Source organism: Augochlora pura, chromosome 11 (assembly GCF_028453695.1).
Source record: "Augochlora pura isolate Apur16 chromosome 11, APUR_v2.2.1, whole genome shotgun sequence".
Taxonomy (NCBI): domain Eukaryota; kingdom Metazoa; phylum Arthropoda; class Insecta; order Hymenoptera; family Halictidae; genus Augochlora; species Augochlora pura.
Genome location: NC_135782.1, coordinates 1901430 through 1921935, shown reverse-complemented (window position 1 = coordinate 1921935; position 20506 = coordinate 1901430). Strand labels below are relative to the sequence as shown.

Genomic DNA, 20506 nt, shown 5'->3' with positions numbered 1-20506 from the left:
TTTATAATACAATTATAGATATAATAAATTTTTTTAGATATAATAAAAATTGGTGTTCATAATAACCATGACCTACTATAAAACAAAAAAAAATACAAGTATTTGAGATAAAAAAAAATACTAGGAACAATAGCTAAAATTAAACGTAAAACAAGAATGTATGTATGCAGTCGTAGCTGCAAGTAATTCTGCTCAAATTAACGAATTGCGATCAAACAATAAATAAATGGTGTTAAAGATTCTCGCTTTTTTCTTCATCTCAATGATAACTCGCGCATAACTTTTATCACCGCCCACGCACATAAATAGAACAGTTTACCTTTGGTTCGCCAATCTTTTATCATTCTATTAAATCCTTGGCAACGAACGTAATCATTTTTATCAAGCCGGAAGGAAATAGTATTTCATTAACAGTTGCTGGGTGGCAACTTGTTACGGCTAGATAAATTATCTGCACGATTCACAAGGGCAGAGGATGCACTGTTTCTGTCCGTTTCGATTTCGCGTATCCGCTATCGTAGTACAGTGTCAAGACTATCAAATCGTTCCTTCCTATTTCACGCGTATAAAATGCTCGCATAGAATCTACTCCGGGCATTTCGCAAAAAGAAAGAGTGACCGACCCGTCGGTGATCCGACTTTGTTATCGCGAAGATCGGCCTTTAGTTGCGTTGCGAAAATGATTCGGATTTTGATCTTGTAAGTATAGATCTCACGAAACGTTCGTCTTTTCTACATTCTTTTAAATTCGTCCATTCATTCATTCGTTCATTAAAAGTGTTATCTAATACTTCGTTCATGAAATATTGATCTAAATTCAATTCTTCTATCATGCAAAATTGCACTTTTAATGTCTGATATGTTCGACCACTATTTATTGTTATACAACATCTTCTTTCTAGGGCGTCCATCGGCGCTGTCATAAGCGCCGACCCATCTTTCCGGGATTACCCTTTCGGCTTGGCGAGTTTGTTCGCCGCGAAACGCGAAGCTGTCGCCGCGAAGGAGACGAAAGAAACCACGGTATGCGACTCAAACGAGTGCAAGCAGATCGGTAAGTACTTCCAAGTGCATAGAAACACCTTTCGATTTTCAAAAAAATTTTGAAAAAATTTTCCTAAACAATTTTCCGAAAAAACAGCGAAGACGATCAAAGAGAGCATGGATGAGTCTGTCGATCCCTGCGATGATTTCTATCAATACGCATGCGGAAAGTGGGACAACTTGAATGATGAGTCTGAATCCGAGTCGCTCCCGAGTTTGTGGGGAATGGTAATGAAAAAAATTGAGAAGCAAGTTGAAGGTTCGTGCCACAGTTACAATCGAGAATTAGAAAATACATATTTCACAATTAACTAATTATTGCGTTAACTAATATCCACGAACAATACTGTAACGTGAAATACTGAAAATTTCTAGGGCTCATGAAATCGCCGATTGAACCTGACGACATATTCGCCGTGAAACTGGCTAAGAAATGGTACCGGAGCTGTATGGAGGATAAAGGTAGTTAATTTTGTTAATTAATATACAGTAATATGCTCGGTGTTTTTTAGAAACTTTCTTCTAGCTTATAGTAAGGGATGATAGAAGAACCAAAAGAGGGGTGCTCATTTTACATAGAAAACTAACTAAATAAATAAAAAACAATAGCACCTTTTCACGAACGACTTTGTCTTCGAGACAACTGAGTTGAACAAACGCGCGAAGATCGCGTGGCTTTTAGTATGACAAGAAGTAGAATTGATATGTCATGGCCAGACGCGCCACTTCGCTCCTATTCGATACTACTCTCTTCGCTAATCTAATTTATCCCAAAAAACGGGAGCCTCCGCTGAAACAAATATTATCCCACGTTACTCTCTTATTTTTGCAAGAAAATATACTGTCGTGTAAAAAGACTATCTATTACATACGTTACTTAATAAATCTCACAGCGGATGAATCGCTGGAGCCCCTCCTTGCTACATTGTGGAGGCACGGTGGTTGGCCGTTGATAATGGAGAATGGTGAATGGAACGATCGCATATACAACTGGCAGATAGTTGACGACCAATACGCACGTCTGACCGGCATCAACGCTTTCTTCGACATGTTCAGCGTTCAACTGTCGATGGACGGCAACGAAACATTAATAGTACGGCTAAGCGTTTAGTAACAGAGCAATAACTAATTCGACCGCAATTTTTAATTTATTGCAGCACATATTATATTATATTTTATTTTATTCCGGATATGTGTACGAACACAGAGGGTGGTTCATTAAGAATTAGCGTCCCGATATTTCAGATATTCTAAACACATATTTAAAGCAATATATCTAAATTTTAATACATTTAAAATAAGATATATTTAACTCTTCGAATATTTCAGTTGGACACGCCGCACTTGTTGCCCGGTATTTACCGGCTGCTCCCGGATCCGTACCAGGGCTCGGACACCAGCGACGAGAACAACGAGAGCGGCGAGGGTAGCCAGGAGAAAGGCAGCAAAGAGAAAACCGGCCCAAAGGACGACGAAGGCAAGGAGGAGGATGAAGAGGATGAAGGGATCGAGGAGGACGCCGAGCCGGAAGACGAGACTGAGGAGAACGCGCGAATGAAGAGGGTGTTGTCCGGAAGAAGGAGCCGTGGCAAGAAACTGGACCACGGTAGAAGGTCGAGCAGCAAGCACAGCGTCGGCAGGAGGCACCGCGAGAAGAACGTTGGAAAGAGGACGAAGAGGAACATCGTCGAGGAGATCGTTTTGCGTAGCCGACGCAGCTTGAAGAGACGGAGCTCTCAGCACGGTGTCGTCCAGCGGAAGTCGCGGAAGAGCGGCAGGAAATCGACGGCGCATAGGCACATTCCTACGAGTCATCTGAAGAAGTCCGCCGCGGGGAAGAGTGATCCGAAACGTTCCGGGAAGAGCGCCGACAAGGGTGTCAAGAAGGTGCACGCTCGGAAGCGTGTAGTTCACAGGAACAACGGGAAGAGCGACGAGGTGGAGGCTCACCTGCGAAAGAAGAACATTAATCATCATTACGGACACGAACTGGAGAAGGTTCACGCTAAGAGGAGAATTCAACAGAAAGTTCATCATGTCGTGAGGGAGATCGCGATCGAGACGACCCACGAGCCTCCGAAGGACGATGACGAGAAGAACGAAGACAGCGGCGACAACGACGTTGACACTGGCGATGACGGAAAGGATGATGGAGAGGATGGTGGAAATGACGACGGAGAGGATGGCGAAAAGGGCGAGGAGGAAGAGAGCAGCGGAGCTAATGAAGAGGAAGAGGCAGAGCCAGAGGAAGAGCCAGAGGAAACGGAAGAGGACGAGGAAGACGAAGAAGAGGCCATCGAAAAGCTCAAGGAAACCTTGCGGGAGTATGTAATGAACGCGGCGCTCACACTTTCGAAGGTCAGAGGCATAGAGGTGTCGCGCAAGAAGATAGAGAAAGGCACCGACGACCTTCTCGAGTTTATGCTGAAATTGGCAGAGGTAAACGATCCCCGCGTCTCGACAACGTTCGCGGAAAAATTCCGCGAAGCAAAAATCTTCCGCGATTATTGCAGAAACAGCGGTCGTTTGGACATTTCTTACTTTCGTCAATCGTCGTTTTTTAACCAGTTGAAAATTTCACGTTGATCGGGAATAAATTGTTTCCACTGATGGCGATTGCACCAACTACACGACGTTCACGTAAACGCGTGTAATCCGCGGTCCGATTGTGTTGGCTCGTTTCAAAATTAATCGGGATTCTGTTCCGTTGGTTTTTTTTTTTAGATTACATTATCGGACTACGAGCTGGAGAACACGACGCTCAGCGGATTCCAGGATTGGTACGACGATCTGGGAACTCATAAGCAGACCAGCAAGGTGAGAGTTTCGTTCGAACGTTTCGAAATAAGTGGTAAAAAGACAGTTTGCGAGACACGCTTGCGTTTAGTTTGACAAAGTAATGATCGACGCGACAACGTTGTTTCTAATTCGCGGCTGTTTAATGTTCAGGTAAATTGGAAGAGGAAGGTGCAGAAGCTGTTCAACGAGGCAGGACTGGAGATCGACGACGAAATGGAAGTTACGTTGTCGCAGACCGAATATTTCGAGAACCTCTATCAGTTGCTCGACGAGACACCGGCCGAAGTTATCGGTACGAAACATTTAACGTTGTTTTGTCAATTACACCATCGATCTAATTGATCGTAATAACGCCCTGTGTTCCTCGTTTGTTACAGTTAATTACATTCACTGGCTCTTCATTAGCACAGTAGGAGTTCTCACGTCAGAAGATCTAAGACTCTTATCCAAGGATTGGGAACCCCGGACAACCAGCGATAGGCACTGTTTCACAATTTCTCAAAATGATTTTCGACTCATAAATAATTTCAGTTCTCTTGTCGCATATTTATTTTATTTTTTTTTATCTTCATTTATTTTATTTATTTTTCTTCGCTTTCTGACTCGATCCTAACTCGTTCCTTTGTTTCATCTATTTACAGGGGGGAACGATGCACGCAAGTGGAGCTGTCCGACGTTATCGGATACGAATACACCAAAAAGCATTTCCCACAACAGCTGGAGAGAATGGTAATTTTCTAATATCATATCTTTTCACGTTTTCCAAATTCGAAGATCTCTTTTCACCGATCGTATGGAATTCGAAAGCCTCGGGAATTCACCACTTGAATTATAAATTAAGTATTGACCGTCCCGTCTCCGTTTGTTAACGATACAGGCCAGGGACATGATCGACGACATACAAAAAGAAATCGAGCATCAAATCAAGGCGTCGACTTGGCTGGACGAGGACACGAAGCATTTTATACTGAGCAAGTTGGTGCATCTGGAGCACATAGTCGGCTCGCCCGATTGGTATCGGAACGAGACAATGGTTCAGCAGTACTTCCAAGGGGTAACTTTTGACTTTTTCAGCAGCGATTTATTTATCGAGGACTGTTCGGGCAAACTGACTAATATAATACGACAGATCCAATCCAATGATTTTTCTTTCCTTGGAAATAATTTTAAAATCGAGACAAAGAATGGCAGATTAACAGGAGAAATTGTTACAGCTCACGATCGGTCCGTCTTACTACGATAATTTGTTGAACTATATGAGATATCTCAAATGGAAGAAACTGCGACTTCTACTGATCCCGGACGAGTTGCCCCCGTAAGATTTTATTCGAAACTATCGAACACCATGCCACTGTGGAATATTTTAAAACGATATTTTATCATTTTTCGTAGGCTATCTATGGATCCATTGATGGTGAATGCGTTCTTTATGCCAACGGAAAATGTCATAGGTTCGTACAGTAGCAAAATGATATAAACTCTGAAGAAGATAATAAAATTAAATAAATGAATCTATAAAATGTTTTTAAATACTGGTATCAAGGAGTACTATGTTTCACTGTTTAAAATAAAACTTTCTTTCTTTAACGTAGCCATCAGCGCTGCTGATCTCCAAAACCCTTTCTTTGCTGCGAACAGACCATGGTAAATAATTAGAACGCGTACTATTTTATATTATGAAACATCTAAACTGGATTTATGAAACAATGAAGACGTTAACAATGATAATTTTTTTAATTCAGGAACCTAAATTTCGGCATTATTGGAAGCATAATAGGTCACGAAGTAAACCACGGCTTCGATGATTCTGGTAAGCGAAGAGTATTTTTATAAATAGTTCATTATATCGAGTGAAGAACGATTGTTTAATTAATTACGTTGCAGGCCATTTGTATAACCGCAAAGGCGAGCCCACGGAATGGCTATCCGCAATGGCGACGGCTTACGACAAACGAGCAGAATGTTTCGTTGAACAGTACAACAATTACGATATTGTCAAGGGGGAGGATTTCAAAATTAAGGTGAATCTTCCACAATATTAATTTCAACGTCAACGAATCCTCGGTATTCTGTAAATGCAATTTAATTTACTATTTTATTTTAATTTAATACCTTAAATATCGCGATCAATTCTAGGACTACGGCAATCAAACCGCCGGCGAGAATATCGCTGACACGATGGGCCTGGAGGCTGTGTGGGGGGCTTATCACCGAAGATTGAGACAATGCAATAGGCCAGACCCGTTATTACCAGGATTAGAGAAGTTTAGCAGCAACCAAACGTTCTTCTTGGCATTCGCCAATGTGAGTCGTTCATCGGATCTGTAATTTAAATTAATTTATCACGCGCGGTAGAGATATTAATATCTCTTTTAACCTAATCGATACCCTTTAACTTTGCTCAAATGTGTATTTGCAGTTGTGGTGCGAAGTTCAAGACCCGGATAGTCTGAAGAGAAGCAGCAAGTACGACGTACACAGCCCTGGACGTCTCCGTGTGATTGGCTCGGTGTCGAATTTAAACGGCTTCGCTGAATCCTTCAACTGTCCGGCAGGTAGTCCCATGAACCCTAAAAAGAAATGCAACATATGGATATAGTTTATTATAGTTTTGCATTCGTAGTCGTTACAGTGCAACCAAAGATAAAATATGTAGAACGCACAGTAAATTGTTTTATCAAAAAATTGAGTTTGAAATACAATAAAAATATATGCTTATAGATTATCGTTCTTTATCATTTACCCACTGATCCTTTAGGCTGTTATTAACAAAATATCCACGATCCATTTTCAATTCTACCTTTCTTCTCGATCAGGAATATTGTCCTTTATAAGACTCGCACCAATATCTGATACCGATCCAACTTTTTCTCAATGTTAAGCTCTCCGATCGACAAATTCGGACTTCAACTTTTTTTCTATGACAATTATATTCATTTCTATTCGACACAATCGCTTTCCATCGAACGAAACAGCCTTGAACTCAGTGTTACAAGATCGACGAAGTATTCCCAACGTCGACTTCAAGGTGACGTTCGACTTCGTTGGCAAACGGCGCGAACAATTTGCGAACGATCGCGCGAGTAGAAGCGAGAATCCTGTTCTTCGTTACGTTTCCAATGGTACGCGACGGCCCCTCGCCTAATCTCACCGTTCGCAGACGGTGGAGGAGACCCTCGTCGCGGCACCGTTGCTCAACGGTCGGATTATAGAAATTAACCTCTTGCACTCGGGACGTTACTGCGGGGGGGATACGATGACAGGAATCGTTTCATTTCTTCATCGGTGAGTATGCTATCGATATGCTCCCAGCAATTCTGATTTCGCAGCGCCGCCGAGGGTTGCGATGGCCACGCGTGCGACGGTACATTTTTCTTCCTGCAAAGATTAAAATTATTAGTCAAATAGAATAGAAAAGTAAAAATAAAATAACGACGAACTTGAAACGCTGTTTCACATAAAATTGATAGTCATCGAAGCGATGGAACAACGACATCGTCGACCACAAAACTGAAGTAACATGACGAATAAACGTATTTAATATTTACTAAAAATCGCCAACGACGATATCTATCACACTGTGAGTTATTTAACTCGCAGATATTTATCGAAGAATTTCTAGCCAGGTAGCAGCAATCACGATCGTTAAACGCCGATAAATATTCCGTAAAACGAGGAATCCTAATAAAATGCCAATTATCTAATCGCTCTAATTATCGTGATCGTGATGATAATGATGATGATGATGATGATGATGATGGTGGTGATGATGATAATGATGATGATGATGATGATGATCGCCGTCGCCGTGTTCGCAGTACATGAAAAATGATTTCGTGTCGTCAGACCGCGGAAAACGAAACGGAACGGAATGATACGAAACGGGGCGAATAAGAGCGAAGAAGAGGATCGCGACGGGTCTACGCGTTCCTAGCCGGCAATAAGTTAGCCGCGTTATATCAAAAGCGTAAGCGCCTAACCGCGCATTGCATCGTTAACGGCGCGGATGTTGCAATTCGGTGAGACAGTTGTAGATCGATGTAGGGACAGTAAATTAGATCGGGCAAAAGAACATTACCTAACTGTAGCACGAGCGCTCATCTTCAAGCCACCAACACTTTCACAGATCAAGCGGAGAGAGAGAAAGAGAGACTGAAAGAGAGAAAGGGAGAGAGAGAGAGAGAGAGAGAGAGAGAAGTGGTGAAACTCCTCCGATTATGCCGGCGCGGCGATATCGAACAGGTATACACGTATAGATCGCGATCCGCGGCGCGGCGTATGCTCGGCCAGAGAAAGCACGCTCTGATTCATCGGAATAAATGGCCGCCGTTTAGAACGGATGCACCCCATTACAATGTGCATATCCACCGATAAAACTATCGCCGCTGAGGATCGCTCGTGATATCGTGATAACGTGGCGCGCGGAATTGCTAAATTCGCTTTGGACCCGGCGTATCGGTCTTGCGAGACCCCGCACCGCCGTCTTTCCTTAAAAGTATGGTCGCACACGCGGCGTTTCTACTACCAACCACCTACACATCATCATCTCCAAGAGTACTTCAACGCTGAATTATTTTACTCCATATTAATTCGCTTCGCCGACGATGATAATAGAATAATCGCAACAATTTCAGCTCTACGTTTCTATCATGAATGCACGAAGATCCGCGGTCTAATTATAATATATCACATAATATATTTAATATATTAAATAAAAAATTAATGATAAAATTAGATATAATAATATATTAAATATAATATGTTTATACACATGGTATAGTTACGTCAGGTATAGTCTTCGCGCGACAGGAAGGCACCTTCGCGTTTCCCCCACGAAACGCGACCGCGAAGGTGTCTTCATCTCGCGCGAGGACTATACATATTTCTACAGAAATTATCGCGCCGCAGATTGATCGGTACATAGCATACATCATGGTTTTTGTAGCGATAAAATGACCAACATTGAATGACGAAGAAGAATCTATCAGTAAATGAACGTCTGAGATTCTGATGTCCGACACGAGTTTCGACGTGATATTATGCCACGTACGTTGCCACCATCAATAGCGAATGATTAATCGCGGAGGCTAAAACAAATATAATGCCGGTGCCCAATTATTTCATTAACCGCGGAGGTATTTATTATAGGAAATCAATCACGGCGGCGGCAAGAAAGATGAAAATCGCGGAGCGTTTAAGAGATAGAAACGATTAGGGGAATTGCGTTTTGCGGAGGAAAGCGTGCACGGTATATAATGAGCATAATAAATTGCTTGTTTGAGGCGAGCCGAGAATGTCTCCGCGCGGAACAATCGAACCGCAGAAAACCGCGAAAGCCGTGCACGCACGTAAGCCGGGGCAGCGATTGCTTTACGCAACGGTTATCTCCGAAACTAATTTGCTATCTTCTCCTCGTTGACGCCGCGCCGTCGCAGATAATCATCGGAAAAACTATTAAGCAAGCACTCGGCGAGGTTAATTCAGCCGTTCGTAATTTCATTTATTCCCCTCTCGTTTGCTTTTCTCTTGGACACGCGCACCGATGTCTCTCTACGCGCGGGCAGACCGTCTATTTGTCTGCCGGTGAAACACGTCCGAGAGAGAAATAACTCGGCCGATTTCATAATATCCAAAATGAACTGCGAGGGTACAGAGAATCGGGAAGAGCGCGAACAATATTAATTACATTTCGTTCGAACCAATTACGTTTTAATCGAACGCGCGCCGAAGTCGTCGTGTGCGAAATAAAAATTGTCCGCGTTCGATCAGCTCATTTTCGTCGATTAAAATGATCGAATTAAGAGACGCATTTTTTCACAATTTTTCGAACAATTTTGTTTTCGCGCAAAGAACCGCGCGATCCAATTACTATAAACGTCGTCGGGAAAGCAAGTTTTGTGCAAATACAACGCCGGTTATTAAATTAGACGGGAGTCCGTAGCCGCGGTAGACCGTTCGCCTCCGCATCTCCGAGCACACCATAGAAAGTATATCCATTTCCATTTCCATGTTGCCCGTCAAACAGCTCTATAAATCCATAAGCGTCCGCGGATTCTGTATCGCTTGTCATCTTAATATTTCAATGGCTTGAGGTAATACCCCTTAGAAAGCGTGCGACGACGAATTTCCGCGTGTCCATCATCTCCACCGTGTTAATTAATTTCGCCCCGGCTAATTAAGGCCTGATTTGTTTAATTGCTGCCGAAATAGATAAAAAGGCGGAAGAGAGGACGACGTCGATGAAGTGAACGACGCAGACGAAGAGGCAGAAGAAGAAGGAGAAGAAGAAGAAGAACTGTCGCGTCACGAAATTAGTAGGGCACGCAGACACACGGATTCAACTGTCCGACGTGTACACACGCTCGCATCCTGGATGCAGAGAGTTTGTGCAATCAGTGAACTCGTGCTGAATACAGGTGGTGGCAACGTGGGATGTTGGTTAAGATAGGGATACATTATGCAAGATTGCGTCACGGGGTTTATTGTATCAGCAGCTCATCGTACACGAGTGAGATAGCGGACACACGGCGCGGCGGGGCGACGCCGGAGGGGGGAAGGGGGGGGGGGGGGAGCACAGACACACGGAGAGCCATCGGACCGTTTTCCTTTTTCTTTTTTTGTTTCGCTCGCGAACGGAGATTTACGGTGCTCGCGAATCCTGAAATTCGTCTTAATCGGTTTTAGATACAGTTTCGATTGTATCGCGGCGTGTCCGCTTTTATTATGCTCGGGTTCGCGCGCGTTACGAGACACGACGAATACCGAGCCGCATAAATCGCATCGCGCAACACCGCCGCCGAGACCGTTTCAGATTTAATAAATGACCGGAGGCGAACTCTTCTGGCTTACGTTTGATAAAGACGGTTCTCCTTCGCCGCGGACGTTGATGCATCGTCGCGACAGAAAAACCAGGGAACGCGGGATTTCATCGAAAATTCGAAAACGGACGACGCGACACGCGCTTTTTGTTTTTTCCTTCCTATCGTCGATTTAGTTCGTTGTCGTTAGTTTACAAATTTTCTTGCACTTTAAGGATCTATCATTATACTATATAATACTATATATTATATCATGAGATCACGCGTTAAAGACAGTTGCAATCGGCGAAGACAATTTTTATCTTCCAGAAAAATCGGCGATCTATTTTGTTCTACACCGGAACGATGTCTGTTAATCGAGGAACAATGACGCAAGCGAGGTTGCTTAATTTGCTAAAACGCCGATGTATCTCTTCATTGAATCCCGCCGCCGACGGTGCAGGCCTGGTCCATAATCCCATGCTAAAGTATATGATTAAAATGCATCGGATCGGCATCCGATCGAGGATTCACGTATGTACATTTTAAGCAGCGATGGTCTAAACCCCCTTCGCGGCGCTCGGTGACGTGTGCACGCGGGGAAGAAGAAAAAAACAAAAAGAGCCATCGACGAGAAAGTCTCGCCGGCGGAAAGCATACCGGTTGCCTTAACCGCGCGGGACATAATAGGTTTAATTGCCATCTCTCCTTTTCCAGTCCTCCCCGCACGAATTACGCGGCTTTACTTTTTATAGAATCTTTCCGAATCTGCGCGTCGCGTGCACGTAAACGGCGGACTTTTTTGCCGTTGAATGTTAAGGGGACGATACGTCTTATTTCGTGAATAATGGCCGATACATCGAGCCTTCGATATATCTCCATTCCAGACGAATGACGCGAACGCTTTTAACCCATCTATGGTGTTTCGGAGATCTACGGATCGAACCGTGTACAGGATTCCATCGAATTCGCTCTTTCGATCATAATCAACTTTTTACAAGACCCGCTCATCCCCTCGCTAATATTCAAGCTTTTAGATCCGATTACAAATCATTTCATTGCGAATAATTTTTTTAGAAATCATTTCAATGCAAATAATTTGATCGGAAATAATTTAATTACGAATAATTTTATCACGTATCAGCGAATTTTGTTTGCAAAAAGATGAGCAAGGCCTGTGAGATTTTAGTTGCAAAACGAACAATTAGGAAACAGTTGTTTCAATGGTTCGCGTGGTCAGGCGTGCGCTTTACCTGAATTCATCTAATTCCGTGGCAAGATCATTCTTCTCGTTTTCGCGCGACTCGTTTACGATGAACGGAAAGCAATTATATTCAGACGTCTCGACAGGCAAATCAGAAGAAGTTGGTATTACGAAGAGATAATAGCGATACGCTGATCGCGCAGCGTTACACACGCTGCGGACTGATCCATCGGATTGAAAGTATCAGCGTATTACGGCACGTGGAAATTGGACTGTATCAAATCCGTGACATTCATGTCGAAGGCTACTTATCGGTTTCGAAATCAAATGGATGATAGAAAAGAGCGAAGTATTTTGAGGGCAAGTGGCCATTAACGCTCGTTAAATATACCAGTCATTTTCCTTTCACAATGATTAAGCCTCGGACGCACGAACAATTCGATAGAAATAAGTATTACATTAATCGAACGCTATTTTAAATGGAACCAATATTTCATTGGCATCGTAGTTTTCGTTACTCGTTTGAGAATAATTCTTAAACGTTGCCACTCACTATCATCGTTCCATGCGTAATGGAAATATTTCCAAAGATACCCCATGCAATTCTCTGGCTGATTCAACCCCTTGCGCTATACAAATAAATCGGGCTACATCCCTTACAATTTTCGTCGCTAATTATAAAAACTCTGCAAAATTATTGATCATCCGTCTAAACTCTTACTCATCATATTCTCTAACAAAACTAATTAATAAAAAGAACGCAAACATCCTCTCCTCGAATAAGCGATTTCGAAGTGCGGCGGTCACCTTTGTCGATCGGGTGCTCGATTCGTACTCAATTGAAACCCGCGAGAGCTACCAATTGATCGACGCGCCCGTTTGATCATCGCCTCGCGAAGCATAGCTCGTCTAACATTCCGCCCGCTAATTATGCAGTTATCCTGTAATTAGCAAGCCGGCCGTAGCAATTGCCCAATGTCTCTATTCATCGGCATATACATATACAATTGATATATAAATATATATATATGTATGTAGATATCTCACGGAAGAGTTGCGGATGCGTCGAACAATTTCGTGAAAGTCCGTATGCGAAGAAAAGACGAGAGCCTGGTATTAATTGAGCCGGTTAACGAAAACGAGCGGCCGAAGTTCGATATCCTTAGATGGCTTGTAATCCTTACGGAGAGTCCTGTATCCTTCTTCGGTCCGCTCGATCCGCCATCGAACGAGAAAGATACGGGTCGAGAGAGACGAACGGCTGCGGAGGAGAGGAGAGACAGATTGAGAGAGATACAGAGCCATCGAATGAGATTGAGATAGAGATAGAGATGGAGCGAGAGGGAGATAGAGCAATAGAGTGATAAGGTGGGAGTGAGATAGAGATATAATGAGAGAGGGTGGGAGCGAGAGAGAGAAATACATAGTGAAAGAGAGATATGATGAGAGAGAAAGAGAGAGAGAGAGAGCCACGACGCTCTCGAAGTTAATGATGCGCCGCATTGCGTTACAATATAGGATTCGTAACCCGTGAAATATGGAACGAACCCGTACACTAGGTGGCTGGTTGCCTGCGGTCCCACTCTTCTTCACCATTACCACCGTCACCGGCCGATTCAACACCACCGTGACACAGTTACACGGTGCCTCGCCGGTAAATCCTGGCCGCGCGTTGCACCAAACCGTGATCTAGAAACACGGATGAATCTCAGGGATATATAAAGCGGATTAGAAGCAAACTTTGTCATTCCCTCGACACCGTGCCACGGTGGAAGAAGGTGTGCGACACGAGTCAAGGTAGTCATCGTCGTCGTCCTCAGGAGCGCAATCGGCTAACACCAGGCGAGATCGTTGTCACGGTAGCTCTCGCGTGATACCCGGCACCGGGTCCGTCTCCGTCTCACCTTCTCAAGGATACACGGCCGAGGGAACGCGAACGAGGTGCCACGGGAACGGTCGAGGTTTTATTGTTTCAACGGGACATAGCTGCCGGTTCGCCGACATGTCTAAGGTGAGAAAACAACCGGGGTTATGCGGCCCGCGAAGGGAAATTATATCTGTCGCAACTGATAAGCATCGAGCGGAGGATGAAGCTCGCGCCGCAACAGGATTGTTGTACGTTCGGTTTAGACACGTCGTGGTAACGGTCTGTGTTTCGAAACCGAGGTCCGGGTTCGTGCCACTTCCCCGAACGCGCTCGTAATCTTTTCAATTCCGGACCATGAGATCGCTCCAGGGATCCAGCACCATGTTCGAAATTCTCCGTTTTCCTCGCGTTCTCCTCGGGTCAGTTAGAACTTCAGGATTTCCGCTCGAATCCTCCAGTGATCTTGTGATAGTAATCGACACCGATAAGAGGCACCACCATCTTCTTACGTTTATTCCAAATTCGTCCGTGTCGGTCTCTCTCCATTCCGCGAATTGTCCTCTGTGGAAAGGAGAACGCATCGATTAAACAGTTAAAAGTTGCTAATCGTTTTTAATAACATTCCATGGCTCTTTGGATTTCAGTGGGATAATTGGAAGGCAATTCATGATCTTTCTAATAATGCTCAGCAGTTCGCATTGCTGCGAATCGTTTATTTAACATTAAGAGTACCTCATAATTCGTGGCACGTCGGGATGCCAGTTGATTTGAAGGAGGTTAATCGAAAGTGCCAATAACGATCTCTATTTTAAACTTCCTGATCGGAAAAGTCGAATCGTGACGCTTCGGATCTCGGTGCTTTTGAAGAGTTTCGCGCGATGTCTGACCATTGCTCGCTAGTTCTACTTGTGGTATGCCGGTGTCCGTATTCCAGTCTCTGTACTCTCGACTGTTTCTTTATTCATTTATGTGTTTGTTTTATATCCGTAGCGTTCAATTTTTATAGATTTCATAAAGCAAGAAGCAGTTCGATAATTAAGAAGCTGAATCCGTCGAACGACGAACTATTAAGTAGGTAAAAGATCGCGCGTTAACAAACCTGCAAGATATCCATTAAAATCGGTGTTCCTAAGTTTTGATTCTCCTAACGATGATTCCCGTGATCGCCGATGAATAGGCTCCATGTAAAATACAATTCTACGAAATAGGAATTAAGGAAGAATAAATTGTTTCTTCCAACAGTTTCGTTAAATTGCAGAAGTCCTGTTCTGAAAATGTTAAGAATCTTACAAAACTTTATACTGCATCTCCACCACCACTCTAACCCCCGGTCCAAGCATAAAGATGTAATGTTCGTTTACAGATCGCGTTAGCGGTGTTCGTGGTGGCTCTCAGCCTGGTGAAGTCCGAGCCCCCAGTGAACTCATACTTGCCACCCGGTGGCGGTGGGCCTGGCGGCGGTAACGGCGGAGGAGGAGGCGGGGGACCTTCGAGCAGTTACGGAGCACCTGGTGGTGGCAACGGTGGGCCTCCGTCGAGCAGTTATGGAGCACCAAACGGAGGCGGCAATGGCGGGCCTCCGTCGAGCAGTTACGGAGCACCGAATGGCGGTGGTAACGGTGGGCCACCATCGAGCAGTTACGGAGCACCGAATGGCGGTGGTAATGGTGGACCACCATCGAGCAGTTACGGGGCACCGAATGGCGGTGGTAATGGTGGACCACCGTCGAGCAGTTACGGGGCACCAGGTTTCGACGGGCAAAACGGCAACGGCGGCGGCAACGGTCTGTCGAACAGCTACGGAGCGCCTGCTGGTGGGAGGAACGGCGGTTCCAATGGCGGCGGAAGAAACGGGGGTGGTGGCAGAGGAAACGGCTTCGGAGGCGGTGGTCAGCCGTCCAGCTCTTACGGGGCGCCGTTCGGCGGAAACGGCGGGTCGGGCAACGGAAGGCCGTCGAGCAGCTATGGAGCACCTGGTGGAGGAAACGGGTTCGGCGGTGGAAACGGCGGCGGTTCTCCTTCCGGTCTTTACGGGCCTCCCGGCAGGAACGGGGGAGGAAACGGCGGCAGCAATGGCGGGCCATCGAGCAGCTACGGACCTCCAGAAGGTGGGAACGGTTTCGGCGGTGGCAACGGCGGCGGTTCTCCTTCCGGTCTTTATGGGCCTCCCGGCAGGAACGGGGGTGGAAACGGAAACGGCAATGGCGGCCGGCCATCGAGCAGCTACGGCGCGCCAGATGGCAACAGTGGCAGACCGTCCGGACTTTATGGACCGCCTGGAAGGAACGGAAATAACGGTGGTGGAAACGGTGGCAATGGCGGATATCCGTCGGGCGGACAAAACGGAGGCGGCAGAGGAAACGGTGGTTACCCGTCCGGAGGGCCCAACGGCGGTGGAAACGGTGGATACCCATCGGGAGGTCCTGGAAGTAACGGCAATGGAAATGGCGGCTATCCGTCTGGAAGACCCGGCGGGAATGGAAATGGCAATGGCGGCTATCCCTCTGGTGGACCCGGTGGCAACGGAAACGGTAACGGTGGTTATCCTTCCGGCGGACCTGGCGGCAACGACGGCTACTCCAACGGAGGGCCCGGTGGAAACGGAAACGGCAACGGCGGTGGCTACGGAAGCAACGGGGACGAAGAAAGTAACGTGAGTGAACAACTTACGAAATATTATCTATTTTAGACCACAGAGAAATCGTCTTGTACTATGTATTAAAAGTGAAACGCGATCACGTGCAAAGTTGCAACTTGAAAATTCTTTTAAATATAGTACAACTTCTTTATAGAGAACTAAATTGATCGAATATTGTTTCATATATTTGGCAAAATCATTTTGTAGAGTCCATGCTAAATATCGATTAGTCTGCGGTTGTTTATGTGCTTGTGGGCAAAGTACAATTTCTAATAAAACAACGAGTTGTGCTGTCCCGGAACTGGGAGTCAACGTAAGCATTCGCAGACTAACTGTTAAAATTCCTAACGCATCATTGAAGAAGAACTATGAACGTGAAGCTAAAACGGTAGTTGTTCTCTTTCTAATGTTGCAATAAGAAGCTATAGTAAATGACTGAATGAGAAATAAAGTGAACGTGTAAGGAAATATCAGTCGGGAAAAAACGGAGATTAATGATCTAGGAGCCGGCAAAGTACGAATTCTCTTATGAGGTGAAGGATGAGCAGTCCGGTGCTGATTACGGACACACGGAGACCCGAGACGGCGATCGCGCTCAAGGAGAATTCAACGTTCTGCTTCCTGACGGAAGGAAGCAGATCATTGAATACGAGGCAGATCAAGATGGATTTAAACCACAGATTAGATACGAGGGTGAAGCGAACAACGGTGGATACGGTTCCGGCGGACCCGGCGGCAACGGTGGCGGTGACTTCGGCGACAACGGCTACCCGAGCGGCGGTCCGAATGGAAACGGAAACGGCGGCAATGGTAACGGTTATCCGTCCGGAGGACCTGGTGGCAACGGCGGTGGATCTGACAACGGCAACGGTAACAGAAAAAGAAATATCGTTCTTTAATCTTTTCTTTAAACTGAACGTTACCAAGATATTTGGTATAGAAAATATTTGAACTAATATTAGCTATATATGATAAATGTTAATTAAGGTTATGTCAAGGTCTCATTTAATTATATCACTTTAATATTGCAGAAATTCTGAGACTATATAGTTAATAATTGAATTATACCTAACAATCGTTTACCAATCATCGTCACTCTTCCGTTTTCTGACGATTCAACTTTTCTTCGGTGTTTTGTCATTTCCCTATGGTAGAATCGTTTGGGTCTCATAGAAATCGTTTCTGCTTTAACAGATTTTTCGACGCTGTGGATTCAAAATTTACTACAAAATTATTCTATTTCTTGATTCGATTGTAACATACTTCGCCCCGAATAACGTGTAAGATGAGTCGCTAATAATTACTTTGTCTTTCACGAAAGGTGGATATCCTTCTGGGGGACCGGGCGGCAACGGCAATGGTGGCTACAGAAACGGAAACGGAAACGGTGGCAACGGTAATGGTGGATATCCGTCAGGAAGCGGTGGCGATGCCGCCGCCAACGGAGGATACCAATATTAAATATTTAATTAGGCGTAGTGATATATATGTGTACGTATGTCCGTGCATATATGTGTATCTCGTGTATTACGAAAAGGGAATGCATAGGGCAACATTCTTCATAATACATAGAATAATCATCGTCTGAAACAGAACGTGGCTGTCGATATAATGATCGCAGGTGACAAATTCAACCGCACTGATTCCTCGTGTTGATGTTGAATGTACTCGGTCATTAATAGTGTTTAACAACTATGACGGGAAGAGAACGATTTTGCTTGCTTGAACGTCAACGGGGGTAACCTTCTAAGCAGCGGTTTGCGCGTTTCAGACGTGATCTTCATAACTATATAGTACTATTATAGCATAAATGGAAAATTTATTTATACGATACACATGAACACCTCACAGTCGATGTTTAGGAACGAACGATACCGTTGGACATTACCGATTGCATACGATTACGTTTTTGCAGTGACACCGGCGGCATCGTTCGAATCACTTAGCGATTGCAGCGTTACTTGACTGTCTCTCACTAACGCGTTCTTTCAATATGTATAAAAAGAATCTCATGCATACACCTATTGGTTACTTTCACGTATGTTCGTTATTAAATTGCGTAAGTACATTTGCATAAAATGCATTGAACAATTGCATTTTCCTCTTTTTTTTTTTGCATCTTTGATATATCTACCAGTTCACAACCATGATCAAATATACGCTAATTTTTAACGTTTGTTAAGATATTGTATTTATTTACTATTTATCGTATTATGTATATTTCGATGATGTTTGAAATGTAGCTGTAGAAACGAACGTCCGCACAAATAAATACTGCGGTAGGCCATAATGTGTTCAATTCTTCCACTTGCACCTTCACGACACAAGCTATTTACTCGCAAGCGAATCACTTCCGGTGAATAGACTTCGCCAAGTGTCCTTAGTTTATTTAGAACAACTAATTGATAGATTTGCTGAATACGCGCGTGGTATTAGCCGAGAGGAAAGCTAAAAAAATCATCATGCTTTATTTTAATCTTAAATTACGTGCTTGTATTTTTAACTACATGCGAACGAGAAAATAATATTTATTAATATTACTTCCTCAATAAAAGTAGATTATTATCAAGTAATATTTGAGTGCGTTAAATCTGCTATGGCTTTCTGTCTAAGCGTATATAATTTCTTCACCCATTTGTCAAATCTTGCTTCTTGATCGAGCATTATCTAGAAACGAAGGTAACGCGTGAATAAAGAATACTAAGAACATAGAATGAATGTTGGCTACGGAATATATAGAAAAAGGAAAACGCGTTACCGATGAATGGAAAATACTTTCCGATCCACAAGGAATATCAGCTACTGTTGGAACTTGGATTGTGTCTGCTGTAATATCTATCACAATATTTTTGAACTTCTTCTCTTTTGTATTAGATGATGTAAACTGCTTAGGTGCAAAGCCCTCAGAATTTATTTCGTCTAATACACCTTCCTTAAAACGTGGCTCAATCGGAAAGTCATCTGCAAACAATGATCTTATTTCAGAGCTGATATAGTAACTCATACATATATACATATATATGTATCTAATCAGTCAATTATACCTTTTATAACTACTACACTCTTGGACTTTTCAGCCACGGTAGCTTTTAAATTGGACTGTGAACTACTCGAACAACTGCTCGACTTTTCTCTCGATATAGATCTCACTTTTCTTTTCGAACGATCCAAGGATCTCGATTTGGAACGATACCTATGCCTTTCTCTGCCTTTTGAACTACTATTCCTACCGCTTTTGTAACTTTTTTGACCACGTTCTCTATCTCTGCCTCTGCTTCTCGAATGCGACCGATGTCTACGCTTCGTTTTTGAATGTTTGGATGCTCTCCTTCTATGTAGCGATGAATCACTAGAGTCAGAACTGGATGATCTGAAAAATTAAATATAGTTTCAATAGTTCATATTATATGCCACAAAATTTCAATTAATCTTAAGACCGAATAAACTGTTAATATTAGAGATCTATGTTACATGTATATATTAATATTTGTATTATACCTGGATCTTCGACTACGTCTTTTTCGATATCTACTGTTATGATCCGAATCAGATTCACTAGAATACCGTGCCATGATTGCAAATTACTTCGTAGATTACCTTACGTATAGGTTAAGTAGAATATTGTTAACAAACTATATCGTATAATAAACACACATACTAAATCATTCGGTTGGTATATATATAATAAATGCTACTTTCTTCGAAACATTGTTCTCATTTTTATTCAACATAAATAGGTAAAATTTATGTTACTATTGCAATCAGACGTGTTGTATTCTTGTATAGACACAACGCTAATACCTTAATCATTCCGATTAAAGGTGAACTTTTCAAATGACAGCACTGTAATTTTCAAATAAGAAAATCAAACAACAAAAAATATAAAAGTATTATGTTTTATTTAAAATACCGATAATTATTTAATCTCGTTCTCTAAGTTGTAAAACGTAAATAATTTCAATGTACAAATTCAGTAAAAGTTCATATAAAACATATCTTCCATTTCCATTTTGAAAGTCCACTCAAGTGTTAATAAATATTAACACTTAATTATAAATTGTTATTGTCGACTAGTAGCGCCTCTTGCGGCAAAATCATGAAGCTGTTTTCGGCCTACTTAGCAGCGCCAATTAGTAAGTGGCAAAACGCTGAAACTG

At 43.4% G+C, this 20506-nt stretch overlaps 3 protein-coding genes across 5 annotated transcripts; 2 read left to right on the top strand and 1 right to left on the bottom strand.

Moving 5' to 3' along the window:
* The first annotated feature begins 561 nt into the window (after nucleotides 1–561).
* LOC144477347 (uncharacterized) lies at nucleotides 562–6563 on the top strand. Its single transcript, XM_078195046.1, has 18 exons — nucleotides 562–699; nucleotides 903–1054; nucleotides 1142–1303; nucleotides 1420–1506; nucleotides 1938–2137; nucleotides 2374–3483; nucleotides 3769–3861; nucleotides 3994–4135; nucleotides 4221–4323; nucleotides 4485–4572; nucleotides 4721–4897; nucleotides 5058–5158; nucleotides 5236–5294; nucleotides 5436–5487; nucleotides 5586–5653; nucleotides 5728–5864; nucleotides 5980–6147; nucleotides 6263–6563. Exons 1-18 carry the CDS (start codon nucleotides 680–682, stop codon nucleotides 6440–6442), a joined length of 3099 nt encoding a protein of 1032 aa, XP_078051172.1. The 5' UTR covers nucleotides 562–679; the 3' UTR covers nucleotides 6443–6563.
* Nucleotides 6564–13846: 7283 nt separating this feature from the next.
* Nucleotides 13847–17810, top strand: LOC144476856 (uncharacterized). The gene is made up of 5 exons (XM_078194154.1): nucleotides 13847–13855; nucleotides 15075–15322; nucleotides 15410–16364; nucleotides 16853–17219; nucleotides 17671–17810. Exons 1-5 carry the CDS (start codon nucleotides 13847–13849, stop codon nucleotides 17808–17810), a joined length of 1719 nt encoding a protein of 572 aa, XP_078050280.1.
* Nucleotides 17811–17972: 162 nt separating this feature from the next.
* Nucleotides 17973–20406, bottom strand: LOC144476826 (uncharacterized). 3 transcript variants are annotated; one of them, XM_078194088.1, is made up of 5 exons: nucleotides 19848–20406; nucleotides 19394–19719; nucleotides 19108–19310; nucleotides 18891–19016; nucleotides 17974–18814 (listed from the first exon to the last, which is right to left on the bottom strand). In XM_078194088.1, the coding sequence occupies exons 1-4, from the start codon at nucleotides 19919–19921 to the stop codon at nucleotides 18915–18917; spliced, it is 705 nt and encodes a 234-aa protein (XP_078050214.1). In that variant the 5' UTR covers nucleotides 19922–20406; the 3' UTR covers nucleotides 17974–18814; nucleotides 18891–18914. The 3 variants fall into 3 exon arrangements, with proteins under 3 accessions (XP_078050211.1, XP_078050214.1, XP_078050212.1); XM_078194086.1 differs by having other exon boundaries at nucleotides 17975–18797; XM_078194085.1 differs by having other exon boundaries at nucleotides 17973–19016.
* Between the last annotated feature and the right edge of the window lie 100 nt (nucleotides 20407–20506).

Excerpts from the sequence above, each read along its gene's own strand:
- LOC144477347 (XM_078195046.1), top strand. The coding sequence starts at position 680 with ATGATTCGGATTTTGATCTT. Across the intron at positions 1,055-1,141 it reads AAACGAGTGCAAGCAGATCG|CGAAGACGATCAAAGAGAGC; the intron begins GTAAGTACTTCC and ends CCGAAAAAACAG. Across the intron at positions 4,898-5,057 it reads TTCAGCAGTACTTCCAAGGG|CTCACGATCGGTCCGTCTTA; the intron begins GTAACTTTTGAC and ends AAATTGTTACAG.
- LOC144476856 (XM_078194154.1), top strand. Across the intron at positions 15,323-15,409 it reads TACGGAGCACCGAATGGCGG|GAATGGCGGTGGTAATGGTG; the intron begins TGGTAACGGTGG and ends TTACGGGGCACC. Across the intron at positions 16,365-16,852 it reads ACGGGGACGAAGAAAGTAAC|GAGCCGGCAAAGTACGAATT; the intron begins GTGAGTGAACAA and ends TTAATGATCTAG.
- LOC144476826 (XM_078194085.1), bottom strand. The coding sequence starts at position 19,921 with ATGGCACGGTATTCTAGTGAATCTGATTCGGATCATAACAGTAGATAT. Across the intron at positions 19,720-19,847 it reads AGACGTAGTCGAAGATCCAG|ATCATCCAGTTCTGACTCTA; the intron begins GTATAATACAAA and ends TTAATTTTTCAG. Across the intron at positions 19,017-19,107 it reads AAAGTATTTTCCATTCATCG|ATAATGCTCGATCAAGAAGC; the intron begins GTAACGCGTTTT and ends CTTCGTTTCTAG.